The sequence below is a fragment of the Camellia sinensis genome, chromosome 12 (assembly GCF_055761805.1).
Source record: "Camellia sinensis isolate YWXY chromosome 12, ASM5576180v1, whole genome shotgun sequence".
In the NCBI taxonomy this organism is placed as follows: Eukaryota; Viridiplantae; Streptophyta; class Magnoliopsida; order Ericales; family Theaceae; genus Camellia; species Camellia sinensis.
Genome location: NC_138972.1, coordinates 78332501 through 78353138, shown reverse-complemented (window position 1 = coordinate 78353138; position 20638 = coordinate 78332501). Strand labels below are relative to the sequence as shown.

Here is a 20638-nt window from a genome sequence, read left to right as displayed (position 1 = left end):
CATTTGTACAAAAAATTAATTTCATAGGACATCTATAAACACAAAAACAAATCACATTTTGTTTTATAAAATGAATAGAAAATAGGATTGTAAACTTAAACTATCAATTTTGTAAAACAAAACATGATTTATTTTTATGTTTATAGTTGTCCGATAAATCTAATTTTTTGTACGAATAACCTTTACTGTGAAGCCTATGAAGTAGATGGTTTGGCTATTAAAGTAAGTCTGAATTGAGGCCCCCAAGAGTAGTATGGATGGGTATGGAGAGACGAAGTATAGAGGGGAGTTTATCCCGAGAGTTTTCATGATTGAAATTGTAACAAATTAAAACTTAATACATAAATGTGATTAAATTGTGAAACTTAAATTGTAGGTTTCAATATTTTTTTATTTTCATAATTTACATAAAAAAATCTAACTATTTATATTATTTTATATAAAAACATTTTATGAATTTTTTCACATCTCATGCATAGCACGGATTTTCACTAATTATTCATTAAAAAATACTATTACATTTCAAGCAATATACAAAAGTTAACCAACACAAAATAAATCGCATGACGATTTTACCTTTAAGATGAACCGTTTACGAAAGAAACATTTTTTATTGTCCTTGTTTGGGATAAGATTCAAAATTTATGATCAAATATATCACAAATAAAAAATCATAAACCAAAATAATATAAATCCTAAATTACAGAGACGGTTAGTGTAATTCTTCCAACATTCTTTAGAAAATGGACCTCACATATTCATAAGAGTGTTTTGTGTATATTTTTCTGTGATCATGTTTATAGAACTATTTAGTGGCAACAGCCAATTTCGCATTTTTTTCATAATGCAAAATGTAACAGGGGAGAAAAGGCCAATATATAGTGAAACTCATTATATTTAGGTCTTCTTTGACAAGTAGTTATTTTAGTTGAAAAATTAAAACATTATTAAAAAAGTTTTTTTTTTAAAAAAAAATTATTTATACAAAATGTTAAAGATTTGTTCTCATCCAATTCATAAAGTCAAAGATTTCTTTCCGATCATAAAACTTTATACACATTTTTTTCATAAAAAATTAAAACATTCTTTCTAATTAATTTTTTTTCAACTCATATTTTAGTCAAAAAATCATTTCTCAAACGGACCTTAAATTTATGTTTTGACTAACAATATGGAGAATGACAATTGATGATTATTATATGGTTATCATACTATTATGTTTGGTCTACTGAAATAAAAATAAAGTGGACTGGAATAATCAATCCTTCATTTTCTTATACAATGACCCTCGCACTTGTAATAGTGAATAATAATTTTATTTGTAATTCAATTTTTATCATTTTTTAGTAAGTCAATCGTGAGAATGAATATTCTCATAAAATGACCATTTTATTCCATTTCCATTCCAATAAACCAACCACTACCTACATGTATCTACAAAAAATTCACAAAGTAACTTTTAGCAAAATAGATTTTTTAATCAATAAACTAGCTAAATGAAACCTGAGATAAAGTTTCTTTCTTTCTTTCTAAGATATTTTACTTATGAAATTATATAACAATAAAATTTTGAAATATAAAATCTACTTCAATAATATGATATCACTTTAATGAGTAAGAGGCATTTATAAAATTTACTAGTTAAATAGTAGTAAATCCAAATGAATCGTTCAAATTTTCACCTTTTTTTTTGTTTTTTTGGTCCCTAAAATGTTCCATTGACTTCCATGATTCCATCTTTGATTCCTCTGTGACAGCACATTGGTGACTGGCCTCCTATATTCCATCTCTTTTAAATTCAGTTTTGCTAGATTCCTTGTATTTAATTTAGAAAAAACTAAAAAAAATTCAAGTATTGGAGAATATTTTTAATTAAAAATAATTGCAAAATCATATTTGTTTGATTGAATTTTCAAAATTTATATTTAATGAAACATTCAAAAACTAGATTGAGGGGGAAAAAATAAAAATATAAAAAACACTCATTATTATCATATGATTTTCTCCTTTTTGACCCAGAAATATATATATATATATATATTTAAAAAAATATTTTTAATATTCATTTTTGTTAAATTAGTTTTTAATTTTGAAAAAATATATGTATAGTCAAAAATCAAGTTCAGAATAAAACCCTATATTTTTCTTCATTTTAGTTCCCCCAACCCTCTCCTCAATAATGGCAAACAGAAGTTGTCCAGAATTTGAGTGAGAAACAACTTGCCGAATATTGTTGAGAAGTTACATATATATCAGTCTTAAATGAAAAGGTTAGTATGGTCCTTTGAGAACGTATTGTCTTTGTGGTCTAGAGGGACTACAAAAACAAACCCATAAATTTTTACTTAGAAATAACAATCAATGACTCAAATTCATTTAGTTCATAGACCTCATACTTCAACAATTTGATCTCACAAAACGAGAGGGACTACAAAAACAAACTCATAAATTTTTACCCAAAAATAACAATCGATGGCTCAAATTCATTTCGTTCATGGACACCATACTTCAACAATTTGATCTCACAAAAAGCGAGGGACTACAAAAACAAACTCATAAATTTTTATCCAGAAATAACAATCAATGGCTCAAATTCATTTCAACAATTTGATCTCTACCAGGAAAATTGATTCTACATAAATTCTAATATCTTAAGCCTTCGTTTGGCAATGACTTATTTAGTTAGCTTTTTAATTTTTTTGACTTTTTTAGTCTCGTTTGGTATTCTTGATTGGCTTTTTAGCTTTAAGATTGTGAATTTTTTTGTCCTTTTGTGATTTTTGACTTTTTATAATTTTTTGACTTTTTTTTGTCGTTTTGTGATTATTTAGCCCAACTTGTTTGCCAAACAACCCCTAAATCTGGGTAAGTAGCTTTTTCCTAACAAAAATTTGAAAAAAAATAAAAGGCCTAAACTCATTGGGAATAAATCCAAAAAGTGAATTTATGACGTGCGTATTTATTTATTTTTTTAACTTTCCTCTATGGAAAAAATTAGCAAAGATAGCTAAGGGAATGGAGCAATGAAAGCAAATCATTACTGACTCAGGTACAACACTTATTCAGTCCCAAGTACTAGTATATTGACTCAAGTACAACACAATATTGGAATGTTAGGGTTCAAACGTTATGTCACATTTGATTGGTTCTATACAACAGCTTATTTTAATATTCCAAGTCCGATATTGCAGTTCCCTTTCCAAAGTCCTAACGTGTTTCAAAATGACATTTTTGGCCCTCAAGTTTCATGAGTTGCATGACTAGAAGTAATTGGAGTGAGTGAGAGAGAGAGAGAGAGAGCTCAAAAACAAACATGAGGAGGTATGATCTTTCCCGGATTCATGATGTTGTTTGGATCCAAAGCTTCTTTTATACTCTTCATTGTCCTCAGAGCCTCTATTCCAAGTTCTTTCTCAAGGTACTGCAACACAGTCAACATCATTAGCCTGATAGTAACTTCTTCCTCGTTCAAACAATAAACGAGGAAGTCAACTACTGAAAAATAGAGATTTGGTTCAAGAAAAAACATAGGTCTGTCAGGTCAGTGACATCATATGGTAATTTAATTTTAGAGCAGCCTATAATAGTCATGTGGAGATTCTGGAGCCAAAGCATTGGGTGGTGTGCATCTGACTCTGTTAGTTGACATGGCCTTCATTTTAACAAATACTAGCAGTGGTGGGTGCACATGCTATGCTTGTGCAATTTCATATCTAAATTTTTGGGAGTTAAATTTTTGGGAGTTTGCTGAATGAGAAATATGGGTTGGTTTTGAAAACCATTATTGGAAATCGAAATTGTGCGACCAAGCTTAAAAACTAAAGTGAGTTATGTGCTTTATATAATAGAATAGATATGAGTGTCGTACCTTCATCTTCCCTGTACCAACACCATGTTCTCCTGTACATGTTCCTGCTTGGTCACAAAATCACAGAAACCAATGCATGTTAGGGTATTGTGTGACATGAAACTACCATGCCATTGAAGTACAAATACTGGAAGATTTCAGAAAATTTCTACTGAAAAGAATATAAATTAAACGCATAACCCCTGGTTGCATAGCTGGACATGGTCAAGGAAGTCCAAGGGTTTGCGACTAAGCAATTATAATAAATCGAGTTAATTTCACTTTTATCTCCTAAACTATCACCATTTTTTATGTTTCATTCCTAAACTATCAATTTCATCTATTTAGTCTCTTAAGTTTCTGATTTCAATTCATGTAGTCCAATTGGAAATCATTTGATGGGGCAAAAGAGTTATTTCAAAATTTGAACAACTTAAAAACCAAGCACTCATTTTTCTTACTATTTTGAACAAACTGCACCCCACAACCAATTTGATGGGTCTTTGGTAGTATGGTTAAATAGTTCACATTTTGAAATGACCTTTTTTACCATCAAATTAAGCTCTTCAACAATTACTTATTTGTACAATCATCTCCAATTGGACTACATAAATTGAAATCAAAAACTTAAGAGACTAAATAGATGAAATTGATAGTTCAGGGATGAAACAAAAAAAATAGTGATAGTTTAGAGAATAAAGTGAAATTAAGCCTAGCAAGTCACTATTTTCTATAAGGTCAAACACCTTCAGAAAACAACTCAAAATTATGACTACAATATTACCAGGTTAGATCTTAATTGGAGCATACTTTTTATTGGATTTTAAAATTATGTAATAATAATTTGGATTATGAATGAGTATAATACAATTTGGATTAAAACTTGGCTTGCTCATGACAGCTGGCACACTGTCATTTTCATAATATTATCAATTTAAAGTAGAAAATAGTCTTTCTTTTAACATTCACCAATTTATACAACAGCAGCATGATTGTTTCAAAATAATATACCTGACTTCCACGGCTGAAATTTCTCATAAAACCTAAGATGCTAACAAAGAACATACAAAAGACAAGCCATTCGATTCCTACTAAGAATAATATAGAGTTGGTACCTTCCATTGACAAAGCTGTATGCACCATGAAATGGCTTAATCTTTCAGCTTCTCGCCGTTGTTCCATGTGGTTTGGATCAAATAAAATAAATGTGTGGAAGTTTCCGTCACCGGCATGAGCAATAACTGTGCTGTTATTAAAAGCCAAAAAAAGGAGAATATTTTATGAGAATATGAAACACAATTTATAGAATGAAACACAATTTATAGAATAATAAGCAACTCTTAAATATGCCACAAAACCAAGCTTATTGAGAAACATAATGTACTAGAAAATAATATTTATCTCCTAGAAGAATGCAAACCTATGAAGCACGGATACTCCAAAAAAGGTGCCATACAGTTATTGGATACGTATCAGATACGGATACACATCCGATACCACGAGACACGGATCAGATATGGAAAATAATTTTCCAATTTAATTTTTTATTTTTTTGTAATTTTGAATACGGAAGGGATACGGGAGGATACGTGAGGGATATGCGAAAGATAAGCCAAATAAGTAACCAATTTATTTTTTTTCCAATTTTTTTTATTATTTTACTATTTATATTTTTTCAAAGGCCAATGCTCTCTCCCTCTTTTTCCCTCTCTTTCTATGTCTCTTCATATTCTATGGGGCTTGTATAGTCATTATTTATTCCCTTGTGATAGACCAATTTCTACTTTGTTAGCTTTGATAGAAGGGCTGCTCACTTGTGTTAAAAAAATCATAATTGTTTCTATTTTTTAATTTCTTTCTATTGTTGTTTTATTTTATTTTTTAATTTTGGATATTATGACTTAGTGCTATTGTTATCTGCTTAATTTTGTTAGCTTATTGTTGTTCTTTAAATTTTCTCGAATATTTGATCGAAACCTCTATATTATTGTTTGTTGTTAATTCTTGGTTATTATGCCCAGTTATTAATTGATTTCTCTTTGAAGCAATCTTTGATGAATATAAAACTCTCTTTTTGATATTAAGGAATTTAGTACTAAATATTTCATGAATGTACTCTTGCATTATGTTTTATTTTATACATACTACATTACTAAAAATCATATAAAAAAATTTATTTTACAAACGTATCATTGGCATACCCATATTCTACTTTTTTAAGTTTTGCCGTATCCGTATTGTATCGTACTTGTATCCCGTATTCATATCCGTGCTTCCCAGATGCAAACTCATTCAGAACAAACATACCACACTAATGGTGATGCGTCAAGCTCCTCCTTGGATCTTGATATCAATTCTGCTAAATGCGATAGAGGAACACATACATCCTACAGGAAACAAAGATTTATGTGGAAAAAGATAGAAATAAACTAAACTAAATTAAATTAAATTAGGGCTTTCTACTAAGCACTGTCTTTTAAGTTTTATCCTTGACAGTGAATAAACCTGACCCGGTGGAACTATGTATACTCATGCTAAAGGATTAACTGACAAAGGTACAGGAGTTGATGACTCAGAAACTTAGAATTATCGAAATATTCTTTGGAATCAAAAGGTTTTCATGTAAGACTGATTCTAACCACAAACAGTGCAGTTAGTAATAGAGAAAACTAAAAATGAATTAAGATTGGGGACCAAAAATATAATCAAGAGTGGCTATTTTTCTTACCAAGGGTTGATTTCATAGAGATTGAATACATTGCATATAGCTTAGAGGGAAATAGATAAAGTGAAGAAATATGTCTCAATTCCTAAGAAATTGCTTCTTTTTGTTCTTTTCTTTTTTCAACAAAGAATAACTTTTATTGATGACTCAAAAAGAGTACAACAGAAGTGCAACCATGTGATGAATTAAGGATATGCTGTATGCTAAAACACCTCACATGGGTTCACCCTTCGGTCAATTGGTTAATAGGTTTAACCAGATCTAAGCTGAAATATTTTAAAATGCTAATAAATTGGAAATTGGAATTTTTGTTGACCCTTTTGTGCCTCAAATCCATCTAGAACAATTTAGAACTCTATGATTACGTTTCACATGTAAATAAGACTGTGTCAGATCAACTGTAAATTTCATAAAAGAATAATGTCTTTAAAATAGTGTTTTCTAAACAAAACCTTATATGTGTATCATTTTATTGTTTTAAACAAGAAATAATAAATAAAGTGGATAAGATCATGTGGGGACCCACTTAATTTGCTTAACATGTCTCAAGATCTTAAGAAACAATAACACTGAATCATCATAATTTGTTCCTAAAAAAAAAACATTGCGAGTCCTTATCAGAAGGTCAAATTCATATAATTCTCTTTTTAAAAACAATACACTGACCGTTATCATTGCTTCAAAACTAGGCTCCATTGCAAAGCAAGCCCAAAGTGCCTCCTTTCTTATCTACATGTAAAGCAACCAATAACTGGAGTTAGCAACGATAGAAACAAAAGATTACGATGACCATATCAAGTCTGATTATGGATTCACGGAAATGATCAGCAACAAAATCAACAGCATTTGGAAATGATGTAGAAAATGCAATTCAAGTTCAAACCATGAGTTAAAAAACAAAATCAAATAAAGAAGATGCAACTAAAAGTAAAATGAATTATGACATCTTGTTAAAGCTGATACTAACTGAATAGGAAGTATGAACTGTGAGAATATATGTTAATTATGGAATTGATTGCGTGATTGTGTGAATATTAGATTGATTGTATAGGGTTATTATTTCCATAATTAACATTTATTCTCACAGGCCAGTTTGATTGGTGATTATAGATGATGAAATCTTTTCATTTTTGGATAAATTAAAATTTGGAACCCATGGATGGAAATGTAAAAGTAAGCATCATGCAAATGAGAGAACCTAAAAGCTACAAACCCACAAACGTACCAGTGTTGGTAAAAGCACACCTAAAGCACAAGGTGTAACAACAGAAGAGTTTTTAGTAGTTAAAGAGAAGCGCATTTATAAAAACACGCTTAAAGTGGGCTATTTTGCATATAAACTAAAAGAACACTTTTAATTTTTGTTTTTAAAAATATATAATTTATTAATTTTAACATGCATATCATAATAGCATTAAATGGGTCCTTGATGATTATACAATTTAGGATTGCATTGCATTGCATATGTTAGATTGTTATGCATAAAAGCTACTACTTACCATTCTAATCATTTTGGTCTGTCTTTTACGGATATTTTGATTTAAACATGTCCTTCATTTTGATCATGGCTATCGAATATCATGGTCTTGAATACTTTGTTAAGCACACAAGAAATTATATAAAAGCTATGAATTTGGACAAACCTATGTAAAATCTGCACCTACAAACTTTTGTACAACTGCATAAGACTAACCATTTTAGTTGAAAGGCTCAATATTTTGTCATTTGATTTTTAACTTTTTTATTATATATTATGAATCATTTATCATTATTTATTATGTTTTTTAAATGTGTGCTTTACTTCAATCATGTACCCAATTAAGCTTTGCGCCTAAGCTCCAAGAGGCCTTTGCGCTTTAATGCACCTCAAGCTTTCACCAACATTGAACCTGGACATGACTGATACAGCAACCAGATGACAAAATACCTTCCAAAGTTCCTTTTTAGCTTCTGGATCTTCCGCAAAAACAAAATCCAAACCGTTATGCTCAGAGGCAATCTTCTGAACAATTAGTGTTTGCTCACGTGAATATGCTTCTGATTAAACAATATATACAGTTTAAAAGTTAGCAAAATAATGGAAGAAAAGAAACAACAAAGCTCAAAAATAAGATATGGTGACATAAACCTAACTAGACAAAAACATTGTATATGTCAAATTATTCAAGACAAACTTCCCAACATAGAGAACTCTTGCCCACTTTCTAGATTAATCCCCTGCATCACATTTTTCATCATTGAAGTGGTGTTGCCTTTTTATATTCTTTTCATGCTCAGCAAGAAATCCTTGGATCAAGAAATATATCCTTCACCATTTCCCAAACTGCCTTTCTATGAGCGAGAGATACATCCCATTTAACAATCTTCATTTTCGTCTTTTAACGTTAATGAAATTTCATGAAAGATGAAGTCAAAATGAAGACAACAAATTTTCTTCTTCTGTGCAGTCTGCAGTGAGATAACCAAATATGTCCATCACAAAAAAGAGACCGGGTTTCACCTGTGCCTATAAATTCAAACATCAAAGTTGGAGTTTCAGGCAAGTTTTTTCCATTAGCAATGTTGACAGCTTTCACTTGAACCTCATCCAATAGCTCCACCCTTGACACCTAATCAATATTAGAAACAGAACATTTGTGAAAGGAAGGAACAAGTAATTAACTTTACATCATCCTCATTAAATAAGTCCATAAAATTAATTAAAAACAATACTATATTCTCTATTGACATTCAAAAAATGGATCTAAAAGCCGTGCATAGAGTAGAATAAGTAAAAAGAGTAAGTGGAAACTCTTTATTTTAAAAACCTAAAACACTTTAACAGGTTCTGTGGTTATTATTCAAAAAAGTTATTAAAAAAACCAATTGTCTCTTCTTTGCAGCTTGTAGACTTTTTCATCAAGAATTGTACCTTTGCATGCTTTCAATTTTAACTCAACAAACTCTCAATATTCACTACGCTCAAATCATAAGTTCGAGGGGGCTGTGAAAGTTTCAATTTGGTTTGCGAGCTATTTATATTTAGGATAGGGCATTTTAGTCATTAGGGTTTTGTCATTTATTTAAGTATATAATCTAACTCTTGTAGTTCTGAAATTATGGGTTAATGCATTTACATTATTATTTCCTCTAAAGTCACAGGTACAGCATCACTTTATTTCAATTAACAAACAATATGAATTTCAGTGATTAAAACATCAAGTGGAACATGCAAGGACCCAACAGCAAACAAACTTAGCAACAGAACTCTGACCTGTATACCAGACAACATAGTAGCAATAGCAACATCTGCTGCATCCTTAATTGTTGGAAAATTACACATTGCAACCTGGAACGTAGTCTTTGTCATTCACAATGTATACGACTACGCAAAAATAACACTCCAAGCAAGACATGAGACAGAGTGGAGGAGCATGTCTATGTTAGCATATTATATTAAGTGAAGCATATTATATTCACCGAAAGGCACACTAGGGTCTGTCTGTAATCACTGTAATCATTTTATGCACTCAGGGATAGCACTCAGGGATCATCTTGTAAATTGCATTTCTTGTAAACCCTAATCTTCTTTTATAAATAGGGGGTGATATTCTATCATTCCCCAAGCTGGTTACCCAAGCTTCATGGTATCAGAGCTACACCTCTAGGGTTAGGGTTCAAAACCGTACCTAGTTGGATCATCTGCTTCGTCGATCTTCAGCCACCGTCGTCACTCCGCTTCGTCTTCATCAGCCGCTTCGTCTTCATCAGCCGAGTGGATCATCTGCTTCGTCTTCGTTGATCTCCTGCTTCGTCGATCTCCTCAGGTCCTCAGCTCGTCTTCGTCTTCTCCTCAGCTCGTCGATCTCATCGCCCTCGTCGTCCTCAGCTCCTCTGTCGTCTCCGTCACTCGTCGCCCTCAGCTTCGTCACACGTCGTCCCTCGCCCTCAGCTCCTACTGTGCTTCCTCACTGTGGTATGATCTCCGACTCTAGTATATCTATAAATATATATATATATATAAATATATGTATATATCCTGATATCTACATAAATCAATCAATATAAAAAAAAAAAAACAAAAAAACAAAAAAAAACAAAAAAAAAAACAAAAACAAAAACAAAAAAAAAAAAAAAAACAAAACAAAACAAAACAAAACAAAAAAAACAAACAAAAACAAAAAATGGTTTCTTAATTTTGTTATATTTTTATAGTGGTCATTGTGCCTGTTATATCACTACCACCTTCCAGGTTTGTGATTACCCCTAGTTGTGTTGCGGGTTCGGTAGTATTGTATCCATGACAGATTCCACCAGTGTGTCCCCTTCTTCTCAAACACCAAAGAGTGAGAGTCCCATTCTACCTACTGCCATGATTGAGAATCCCAACCCTAGTCTGAAAATCACCACCTCTCTATTTAATGGTCAGAACTACCTAGCATGGTCCCAAAGTTTGACTATGTTTTTGAAGAGCAGAGGGAAGATGGGATATGTTGATGGCAGGATACAGGCCCCTAGTACCACTGACTCAAGTTATGAACAATGGGAGATTACCAACTCTTTAATTATGAGTTGGCTTATCCATTCGATGGTTCCAGAACTTGGTGAGGGCTACTTGTCTATGGAGACTGCTCAGGATGTTTGGGAGGCTGTGGCAGTTACCTATTCCCGCAAAGGGAATTTTTCACAGGCATTTGAGTTGCGCCGCTCTATTGAGAGCACACTTCAGGGGGAGCAAACTGTTCTTCAGTACTTCACTTTCCTCACCAACGGCTGGAAACGCCTTGATCACCTAGAAGACTATAAGCCCGTTTGCCCTACAGATTCTGTCGGGTACAAGAAGTTCATCGCACGGGAACGGGTCTTTAAATTTTTGGCCGGCCTAAATGTGGAGTATGATCCAGTTAGGGGTCGAGTTCTGAGTATGGATACTCTGCCTTCACTTCAGGAGGCATTTTCCTATGTACAAAATGAGGAGAGTCGCCGGTCTGCTATGATGTCCCCTGTCTCTACTGACCGTTCCGCATTACTGTCTACTCCTCGAGATGGCCTCAGCCTGCCTCATCCGTCTGCTGCTAAGGAGTCTGTATTTTGTGATTATTGCAAGAAGCCGCGGCATACTCGTGAGACGTGTTGGAAGCTTCATGGGACTCCATCCGGGGGTCGCAGTGATCGGTCTGGTTCTCGAGGAGGTCGGTCCGGTCAATCTAGGGGACGTGGTTCCTATTCCCGGGCTCATCAGTCTAGTGCCGTTGATACCCTTGATACTACTTCTACTTCTGTTACCCAAGCTTCTGATACTGAGCTGGAGGATGCTTTGCGCCAATTGTTGGATCGCCAATCTTCTACTGCTCTCAGTACCGCTTCCTCGTCCTTTGCCCGCTCAGGTAACTTAGCATCTTCTCCTTGTGCTTTCCTGTGTCATACATCTTTGCCTTGGATTATTGATTCTGGTGCCTCAGATCATATGTCTGGCTCCGCTGATCTTTTCTCTGTCTATAAGCCCTCTTCAGGTCAGGACAAAGTTAGGATTGCCGATGGAACTGTTTCTTCCATTTCTGGCAAAGGTTTAGTCCCAGTCACTCCTACCATACATCTATCTTCTGTTCTCCATGTTCCCAAGTTTTCTGTTAATCTATTATCCTTAAGTCGTCTTACCCAGGATTTGAATTGTCGTGTGACGTTTTTTCCTGATCATTGTCTTTTTCAGGACCTTGTCACGGGGAGGACGATTGGCAGTGGTAGTGCATCAAATGGTCTCTACTTCCTAGATCAACCGGACAAACTTGCTTATTCTTCCACCACGTCTTCTACTACCCCCGCTGATGTATGGCTGTGGCATCGGCGTCTTGGGCATCCCTCCTTTCATTTACTTAAGCATTTATTTCCTTCTAGTTTCGCAAATCATCATGTGTCTGACTTTCTTTGTGAGTCTTGTCAACTTGGAAAACAACATAGAGCTTCTTTTGCTCCCAGTTTGAATAAAAGCTTTGTTCCTTTTTCATTAATACATTCTGATGTTTGGGGTCCCTCTCGTGTTCTGTCTGTGAAAGGTCATCGCTGGTTTGTTACATTTATTGATGATTTTTCTCGTGCTACTTGGGTGTATCTCATGAAAGATAAAAGTGAGGTTTTCTCTGTGTTTCGCACTTTTCATAAGATGATTTGTACTCAGTTTGGGGCCATTATCAAAATCTTTCGTTCTGATAATGGCGGGGAATACATCGATTCTGGGTTAGGACAGTATTTCTCTACTCATGGCATTATCCATCAGACCTCTTGCACCAATACCCCTCAACAAAATGGGGTGGCCGAACGCAAGAATCGGCATCTTCTTGACATGGCTCGGTGCATGTATTTTTTTATGCATGTGCCTCGACCCTATTGGGGCGACGCTGTTCTCACCGCTGCCCATCTTATTAATCGTCTCCCTACCCAGGTCTTGGCCAAACAGGCTCCGCTTCACGTCCTCCTCGGTTCTCAGTCCTTGTTTTCTATTCCTCCTAAAATATTTGGTTGTGTCTGTTTTGTCCATAATCACTCTCCCTCTCGTGGTAAGTTGGACCCTCGCTCCCTCAAGTGTGTTTTCCTTGGTTACTCTCCTACTCAAAAGGGGTATAAATGTTACCACCCTTCGTCTCGTAAGTGGTTTGTGTCCATGGATGTCACTTTCTTTGAATCCCAGTCCTATTTCTTGCCCTCTCCGGTGTCACCGTCCTCATTTCCGGGGGAGCCTTGGTGTGAAGTGAGTCCTGTGCCTCCTATGGTGGAACCAGTTGTTCTTGCACCACCCTCTACTATTGTGCCTCCTATGGTGGAACCAGTTGTTCTTGAACCCCCCTCTTCTACTGGGACTATAGAACCCACTGTCACCAAGAATATGGACGGGCATGTTTATGTCCGGGACATAGACAGAAAACAAGTTAACTGGATACACGGGACCGTTTCTGCTACCCCACTGCCATCTCCTGCTTCTGATGAGAGTCGAGGTAACTTTGAATCTCTCGAGTCCATTAATCTTGATGTTCCTATTGCCAAGAGGAAGGGTGTGAGATCTTGTACTCAACATCCTATCTCACAGTTTGTATCATACTCTCATTTGTCATCCTCATATAGAGCATTTGTGTCCAATATTTCCTCTGTTAGCATTCCTAATCATTTTCAGGATGCTCTTGCTACCTCTGAATGGAAACTAGCCATGATTGAGGAAATGAAAGCACTTAGGAAGAATGGCACTTGGGAATTGACTGAGTTACCTCCGGGCAAACGACCTGTGGGATGTAAGTGGGTATATACTGTGAAACACAAAGCAGATGGGTCTATTGAGCGTTACAAGGCAAGACTTGTGGCAAAAGGGTTTACTCAGACATATGGCATTGATTATCAGGAGACCTTCGCACCCGTGGCTAAAATGAATTCAGTCAGAATACTTCTCTCTCTAGCAGCTAATCTAGATTGGCCGCTTTATCAGTTTGATGTCAAGAATGCTTTTCTCCATGGTGACCTCGAAGAAGAAGTATATATGGACATTCCTCCAGGTTTTGAGGATCATCAAACAGAAGGCAAAGTATGCAAACTTCGGAAGTCATTATATGGTCTCAAACAGTCTCCAAGGGCTTGGTTTGAGAGATTCACTCAGGCTATGATTAAATATGGTTTCAAACAAAGTCAGGCAGATCACACATTGTTTGTGAAACATTCCTCACACGGTAAGACTACAGCACTTATTGTTTATGTAGATGACATAGTTCTTACAGGCAATGATAGTGGGGAAATACCTCTGTTGAAGAAATATTTAGCTAAAGAGTTTGAAATCAAAGACTTGGGCAGCTTGAAGTATTTTCTGGGCATTGAAGTTGCTCGCTCTAAGGATGGGATATTTATCTCACAGAGAAAATATGTGCTTGACCTGTTGAAGGAAACTGGGATGCTTGGCTGCAAGGCATGTGCCACCCCCCTGGAACCCAATCAGAAATTAGGGGATGATGAAGGAGGAGAAGATGTGGATAGGGAGAGCTATCAACGATTAGTGGGTAAGCTCATTTACCTCTCTCACTCCCGTCCTGATATTGCTGTTGCTGTCAGTATAGTTAGTCAGTTTATGCATGCTCCTCATCAGATTCACCTTGAGGCTGTCATGAGAATCTTGAGGTATTTGAAGTCTGCTCCTGGTAAGGGTCTGTATTTTTCAAAGTATGATCATCTTCGTGTAGAAGCCTATACAGATGCTGACTGGGCTGGGTCAGTAACTGATAGGAGATCAACTTCAGGGTATTGCACATTTGTTGGCGGCAACCTAGTTACTTGGAGGAGTAAGAAACAGAATGTGGTTGCCAGGTCAAGCGCAGAAGCTGAGTTTAGAGCTATGGCACAAGGTGTGTGTGAACTTTTATGGATCAAATTATTGTTGCGTGATCGAGGTATTGATCAGACGGACTCCATGCGGTTATACTGTGACAATAAGGCCGCCATCAACATCGCTCACAATCCAGTTCAACATGACAGGACAAAACATGTTGAGATTGATCGCCACTTCATTAAGGAGAAACTCACTAGTGGTATCATTTGTACTCCCTTTGTCCAGTCTGGTGAACAACTTGCTGACATTCTCACCAAGGGAATTGGGAATAAACCATTTCATGACATCGTAGGCAAGCTGGGCATGAGAGATATCTTCGCACCAGCTTGAGGGGGAGTGTTAGCATATTATATTAAGTGATAGCATATTATATTCACCGAAAGGCACTGTCTGTAATCACTGTAATCATTTTATGCACTCAGGGATAGCACTCAGGGATCATCTTGTAAATTGCATTTCTTGTAAACCCTAATCTTCTTTTATAAATAGGAGGTGATATTCTATCATTCCCCAAGCTGGTTACCCAAGCTTCACTATTTCACCGAAGAAGAGAAATTATAAAATTGAAGTTGTAAAAAGTTTAGATTTTCAGATGTTAAAAGTCCAAAGGAGGGATTAATATTCATAAAACATACCAGTTTTTTATTCTTATCTTTGCCCTTCAATTTTTTCCCTTCAAACATATGCCAGGATCCTAGATGTTTCTCACACGTGTCTAAGCAATAGACATGCATGTATCACACGTGTCCACAGAGTGTTCAGTTCAAAAAATTCAAAATATATTTGGATGTTCAAAGTCGGACACAGACCCAACGCCCTAGTAGGTCTGTCCTTACCTCCTAGAATAACATCTACCATGTAATTTTGAGAATAGAATCCTCAAGTTCGTTACGCTTGTTTTCTGGGGGACAGTTTGAAGATTACATCCCATAAGTCATTGACCTGAGGTCCTCAACTAAAGTGGAGATTTTTAATTTTTGAGAAATCATATGCACTAAGAAATAGATATTATGTACACACCCAAACTAGAAAACAAAGACACAAATTGCATAAGTGCATGAGTTTCGGGTTTTGAGAATGATGGAAGAATTAAAGAATGCACAATCTTTACAAGGAAACAAATGCAACAAACATTGTATGAGAATCTACATGATAGCAATGAAAAGAAAAGCATACAAAAAAGAACTAGTACCACTGAGTACTGCGGAATTTTCTGAAGGCGTAAAGTAACTTCTGTTATCATGCCTAAAGTTCCTTCACTTCCAATCATCAGGCGTGTCAGATCATACCTAGCACATGTGTAATTTCAAATAACAGAGTGGCCTAGCTAAAAATACTTAAACTATATATTAGCAACTAGAAGAAAAATATTCATTCAAATCAATAAAAATTATAGACACTAAATGAGTAAATATCCAAAGACCAGGAGGTCATGCATCATGGTGGGCCATCAATAAATCATGAGAATCAATAAGGATATAACACATCAAGATTCAAACTTCCTGCGAAATGTATTTAGTTAGTTAGTATTTACTATAGGGGCATTTAAGTCATTAGGTTAATTAGGGTTTGATATTTATTTCTTTGTATAAACATGTGATAATTTTTTTGGTAAGCAATGTACATTTTTCCCTAGCAGCTGACAAAGTATCAGAGCAGGAGCTTCACCAGCCATCATCAAAACATTCCAAGCACAGCGCACATTGATAGACCTCACCATTGTCATACCAGCCACATCTAAACATCTCACTCCGTCACACATTGAACATCTGAAACTCTAGCTGCAAACTCCTTCAGAAGCCCTAGTTGGAAACTTGTAGCCATTTCTGAGTTGAACTTCTCTCTCCAAATCAAGCCCCTTTGCTGATCATCTCTCTCTTCACGTCAACACTGGCCCTACGAAACTCGACATTGGACCTCCTCGATCATTCGTTGTTGTCTCATCAGTTTTCGCACCTCAATCGACCCAATTGATTTGCCACCGTTCTCTTCATTCTCTCTGCACCGAATTCCATCTTACACAATGGTCTAAAGTTATACAATACCTTATTCTTGTTTCTGTTGGAATGTGTCACACATCGCTTGGAGTTGCCCCATCTATGCTAGTTATAAGACTCCAGTTTCCCTCTCCTTAATACCTAGATTTTAAGGAGAAGCGTGGGATGCGCTTTGCAATTTGGTATCAGAGCTTGGTTGAGCCTATAATTGGTGTGCCGTCTATCCGGCTATTGTATGTTGTGGTCTAGGAGAGTGTGTTGGAATGTGTCCCATATCGTCTATAGTTGCTCCATCTATGCTAGTTATAAGGCTTCAGTTTCCTTCTCCTTAATACTTAGGTTTTAAGGAGAAGTGTGGGCTTATAACTAGCACAGATAGGGCAACTCCAAGTGATATGGGACACATTCCAACACATACCCTAGACCACAACATACAATAGCCAGACAAATGGTACACCAATTACAAACGCAACCAAGCTCTAATACCAAATTGAAAAACTTAGCCCACACTTCTCCTTAAAACCCAGGTATTAAGGAGAGAAAAACTAATGCCTTCTAATCAACACAGATAGGGCAACTCCAGGCGATGTGGGACACATTCCAATAGTTTCTCCTATACAGTTTCATCACGTCTTACGAAAATTACAAAATAATAGCATTTAGTTGAATGGCGATATAATTATTCTCATTGGTCCATGTCATGATGAACTTTATAGTTTCTACTTGGGGTAAAGTTAAGCGGACACAAAATTTATAACACCGGAACACAAAATAATAACCACAAAATAATGCCAGTGGATCAATATGAGTAAAAGATGAAGGTTACTTCGGCTGAAACTCAAGGAAAGCATGCCAATATCTATGACCATTCACAATTTAAGGATACATGTAGAACAGTAACTTAGAGAGATTAATTTCCCATGAAGGTTTACTAAGTAAAAAAAACAATGCCCAATTAGTACACATTAATGGGTGTTTGGGAGGGGAAAGATTGAGTACACACCTAACCTTTGGCATAATGTACAAAGTTGTGGTCCCAAGACTTGAACCTATAACCTCAAACATTCATAAAACATCCAAAACTAAAAGCAAAAGCAAATGCAAATGCAAATTAAATATCATCCTTACATGCCAACACCAAAAAAAGAATGAGAGCAGAGAGAAGAAACGTGAGAGAGTGAGAAAGCGAGAGAGAAATGAGAGAGACAACAAGAATACATCAATTTGACAAATTCTATTACTTTAGCTCTCACTATATTCCTCTTATGAAAGAACTAAACAAAATATTATAAGTAATATGTAACTTCGAGTATCCGATACTTCAAAATTAAGTATCCGATACTTCAAAATTAATAAAAAATTAATTAAGAAGTATCTGATACTTTTAAGAAGTATCCGATACGTATCCGCGAGTATCCGAGGAGTATCGGTATCCGATAAGTATCTGATACGGATACGTTACCCTTTTTGAAGTATCTGTGCTTCATAGGTACTTATTAATAATATTGTTGGCAATGATTTTCCATTTTATGTTATGGTTCTTACATGAGATGATAACTTATAAATAAATTTTAAATTTTAAAAATTAAAAGTTATAAAAAAAATAAAAAAAAATAAAAAAAAAGAAAGAAAGAAGTTGAAAAGATCAAAGAACATACCCTGCTGCACTTTTTCGAGCACGAGATCCTGTCTTGACGATATCCCCATTGGCTAGAACAACCTGCAAACAAAGTAACATGTAAAATACAACACTCCACATCTACCTTGGACGTAAAAGGAGGAAATAACACACCTTGAGATTGATAACATTATCGCGCATAGTTCCATACCTACATGTTAAGAAAAAATCCTTATTCAAATCCAACTAATTAAATAAATTATCCAAATGTTGACCATTACACTAGCAGCTTTTTCACATAGATTATGAAAAATTGTACAAAAAGGACTAGTCATTAAGCTACCAAAAACAAGCAAGCACAAATTCAAGGCAATAATCAACCAAGAAAACCCCAAATAATCAACCCAGGAAACAGAAACAACAATAGTCAACTAAATATCCAAAAAGTCTTCCCATCATTAAAGGCTACAAAGTATTTATATAACTCCCAGAGAAGCCCTACTTAAGACATATTATTGATTCTTAAATCCTTTCTAATCTTGAGCATCCAGATAAACGATTAAAAGAGGAAATACCAAAAATAATAGGTACTGCAGTAGCGTCAGTCGCAGTAGTGATGATAGTCATGTAAATAGTAAATTGCATAAAATATAAACAAAAATTAAAGGAAAGTCCAAAATTAAAATATTAAATTTTCTCTTCTGTGGCTGCTTCTTGTAAAATTCTTCTATAAATTCTAGTTCTATATGGGCTGTGTCACAATTGCTGAACTTGTTCCCAATCAAGGTTTAATAAGTTGTTGCATCAATAGAAGACCCGAGGACAACCTTACAACCCATATCTAGCAAAATTGAAAATTACTACATACTACTGGGTACTAAATCATAATAAAATAAAATAAAAATGTATATAACTTAACAAATTAAATAAAACACAAATAAAGGCTCAAAACTAACCCAAAACTGTCCCATGATGCCCTAAACATGCTGCATGGAAAATTTAGGATTTGACACTTTTCTTCTTCACATGCTCCACAAAAATACCTCTAGGCCTAAAAGATATCCTAATATCAACATGGACCCATTGTGTCAAACCACTGTTACATCAAATAATACCCCAACAATGAATAGAAGCTGAAACCCTTAAGAATCAGCTTACCAAAGGCAGAAGGAATCAATTCAGTCTCCCTAGTACTTATATTAGCACCCAAACACCATATTTTAAGCTAATCAGGAAATGCCAAAGGAAGCTTGTTCTCTAGGGAAACTCCACCGCTATTTCCCTAGAAGAGATCTACTCCTTAGACCTAGATTGCCCAATCCTTGCACACCGTCCTTCTTAAGTTTACTTATATTCATAAATAGTCAAATAATTTCCATATCTCCCTAGATACCAATCACAAGAAATCCCTCTTCTCCTCTCAAATTATTAGCAACTGCTATAAGTTTCCTAAAATGGTAAAAGAAGCGGGTTGAAACATTAGTCAAACAAGACTGATTCAGCTATCCTACTTCAACAAGAAAAATATAAGCTCTTTTCACTACTTCAACCAAACCTAAAGATCTAGCCAGCTCTCTTAAAAGGGCTTCAACAACATGGACTCCAGCGAAACGACTTTTTGTCCATGTTTCTATTGGGGCCAGAGCCTTCAGGGAGACCAAGGATATGGATCGATGGCCCTTAGTTCACTCAATTAATCACAAAACTTTCTTCTCCTTGTAAATCATACTGCACAGACTTTAACCAAATGTTTCCATCAATCTAAGACGTAAAACTGCTTGACACAGACAGCTAGACAGCTAATATGAGAATCCCATATATTGTGTGTATCCCATATATTATGTGATTACAAAATTTTAAGCATATTTTCTTATATTTGATTTTATTGTTATTCTACCTTCCTAAATTGTAACCTCCTCAATTCAATATATATATACAAAGCTAATCATACATTGTGATTAAGCCATTCAATTATATTCTTCTTCTTGGTATCAAAGCCAAACCCTAGCCACCCATTACCCTTCTCTTCTGTTTCCGGCAACCCTAAGCCACCTACCCAGCCACCTAAATCACCTACCCAGCCAAAAGCCCTTCTTCTTTCTTAGCCCGGGCA

The 20638-nt window shown here is 35.2% G+C and overlaps 1 protein-coding gene across 10 annotated transcripts in view; it reads right to left on the bottom strand.

Annotated features, from left to right (window-relative positions):
- Positions 1–3016: 3016 nt before the first annotated feature.
- Positions 3017–20638, bottom strand: part of LOC114298958 (D-lactate dehydrogenase [cytochrome], mitochondrial) — a 35075-nt gene continuing 17453 nt past the window's right edge. For 5 of the 10 annotated variants that reach the window (XM_028243605.2, XM_028243606.2, XM_082897480.1 and 2 more), the window contains 11 exons: positions 18700–18736; positions 18566–18627; positions 16103–16199; positions 9826–9900; positions 9073–9181; positions 8500–8609; positions 7239–7301; positions 6155–6234; positions 4963–5093; positions 3869–3912; positions 3017–3421 (listed from right to left, as the gene is read on the bottom strand). In XM_028243605.2, the coding sequence (XP_028099406.2) occupies positions 3302–3421; positions 3869–3912; positions 4963–5093; positions 6155–6234; positions 7239–7301; positions 8500–8609; positions 9073–9181; positions 9826–9900; positions 16103–16199; positions 18566–18627; positions 18700–18736 (928 nt within the window). In that variant the 3' untranslated portion in view covers positions 3017–3301. Of the gene's footprint in view, positions 3422–3868; positions 3913–4962; positions 5094–6095; positions 6235–7238; positions 7302–8499; positions 8610–9072; positions 9182–9825; positions 9901–16102; positions 16200–18565; positions 18628–18699; positions 18737–20638 lie in introns of all 10 variants that reach the window. The other 5 variants (XR_014345611.1, XR_014345609.1, XR_014345613.1 and 2 more) reach the window with 3 other exon arrangements.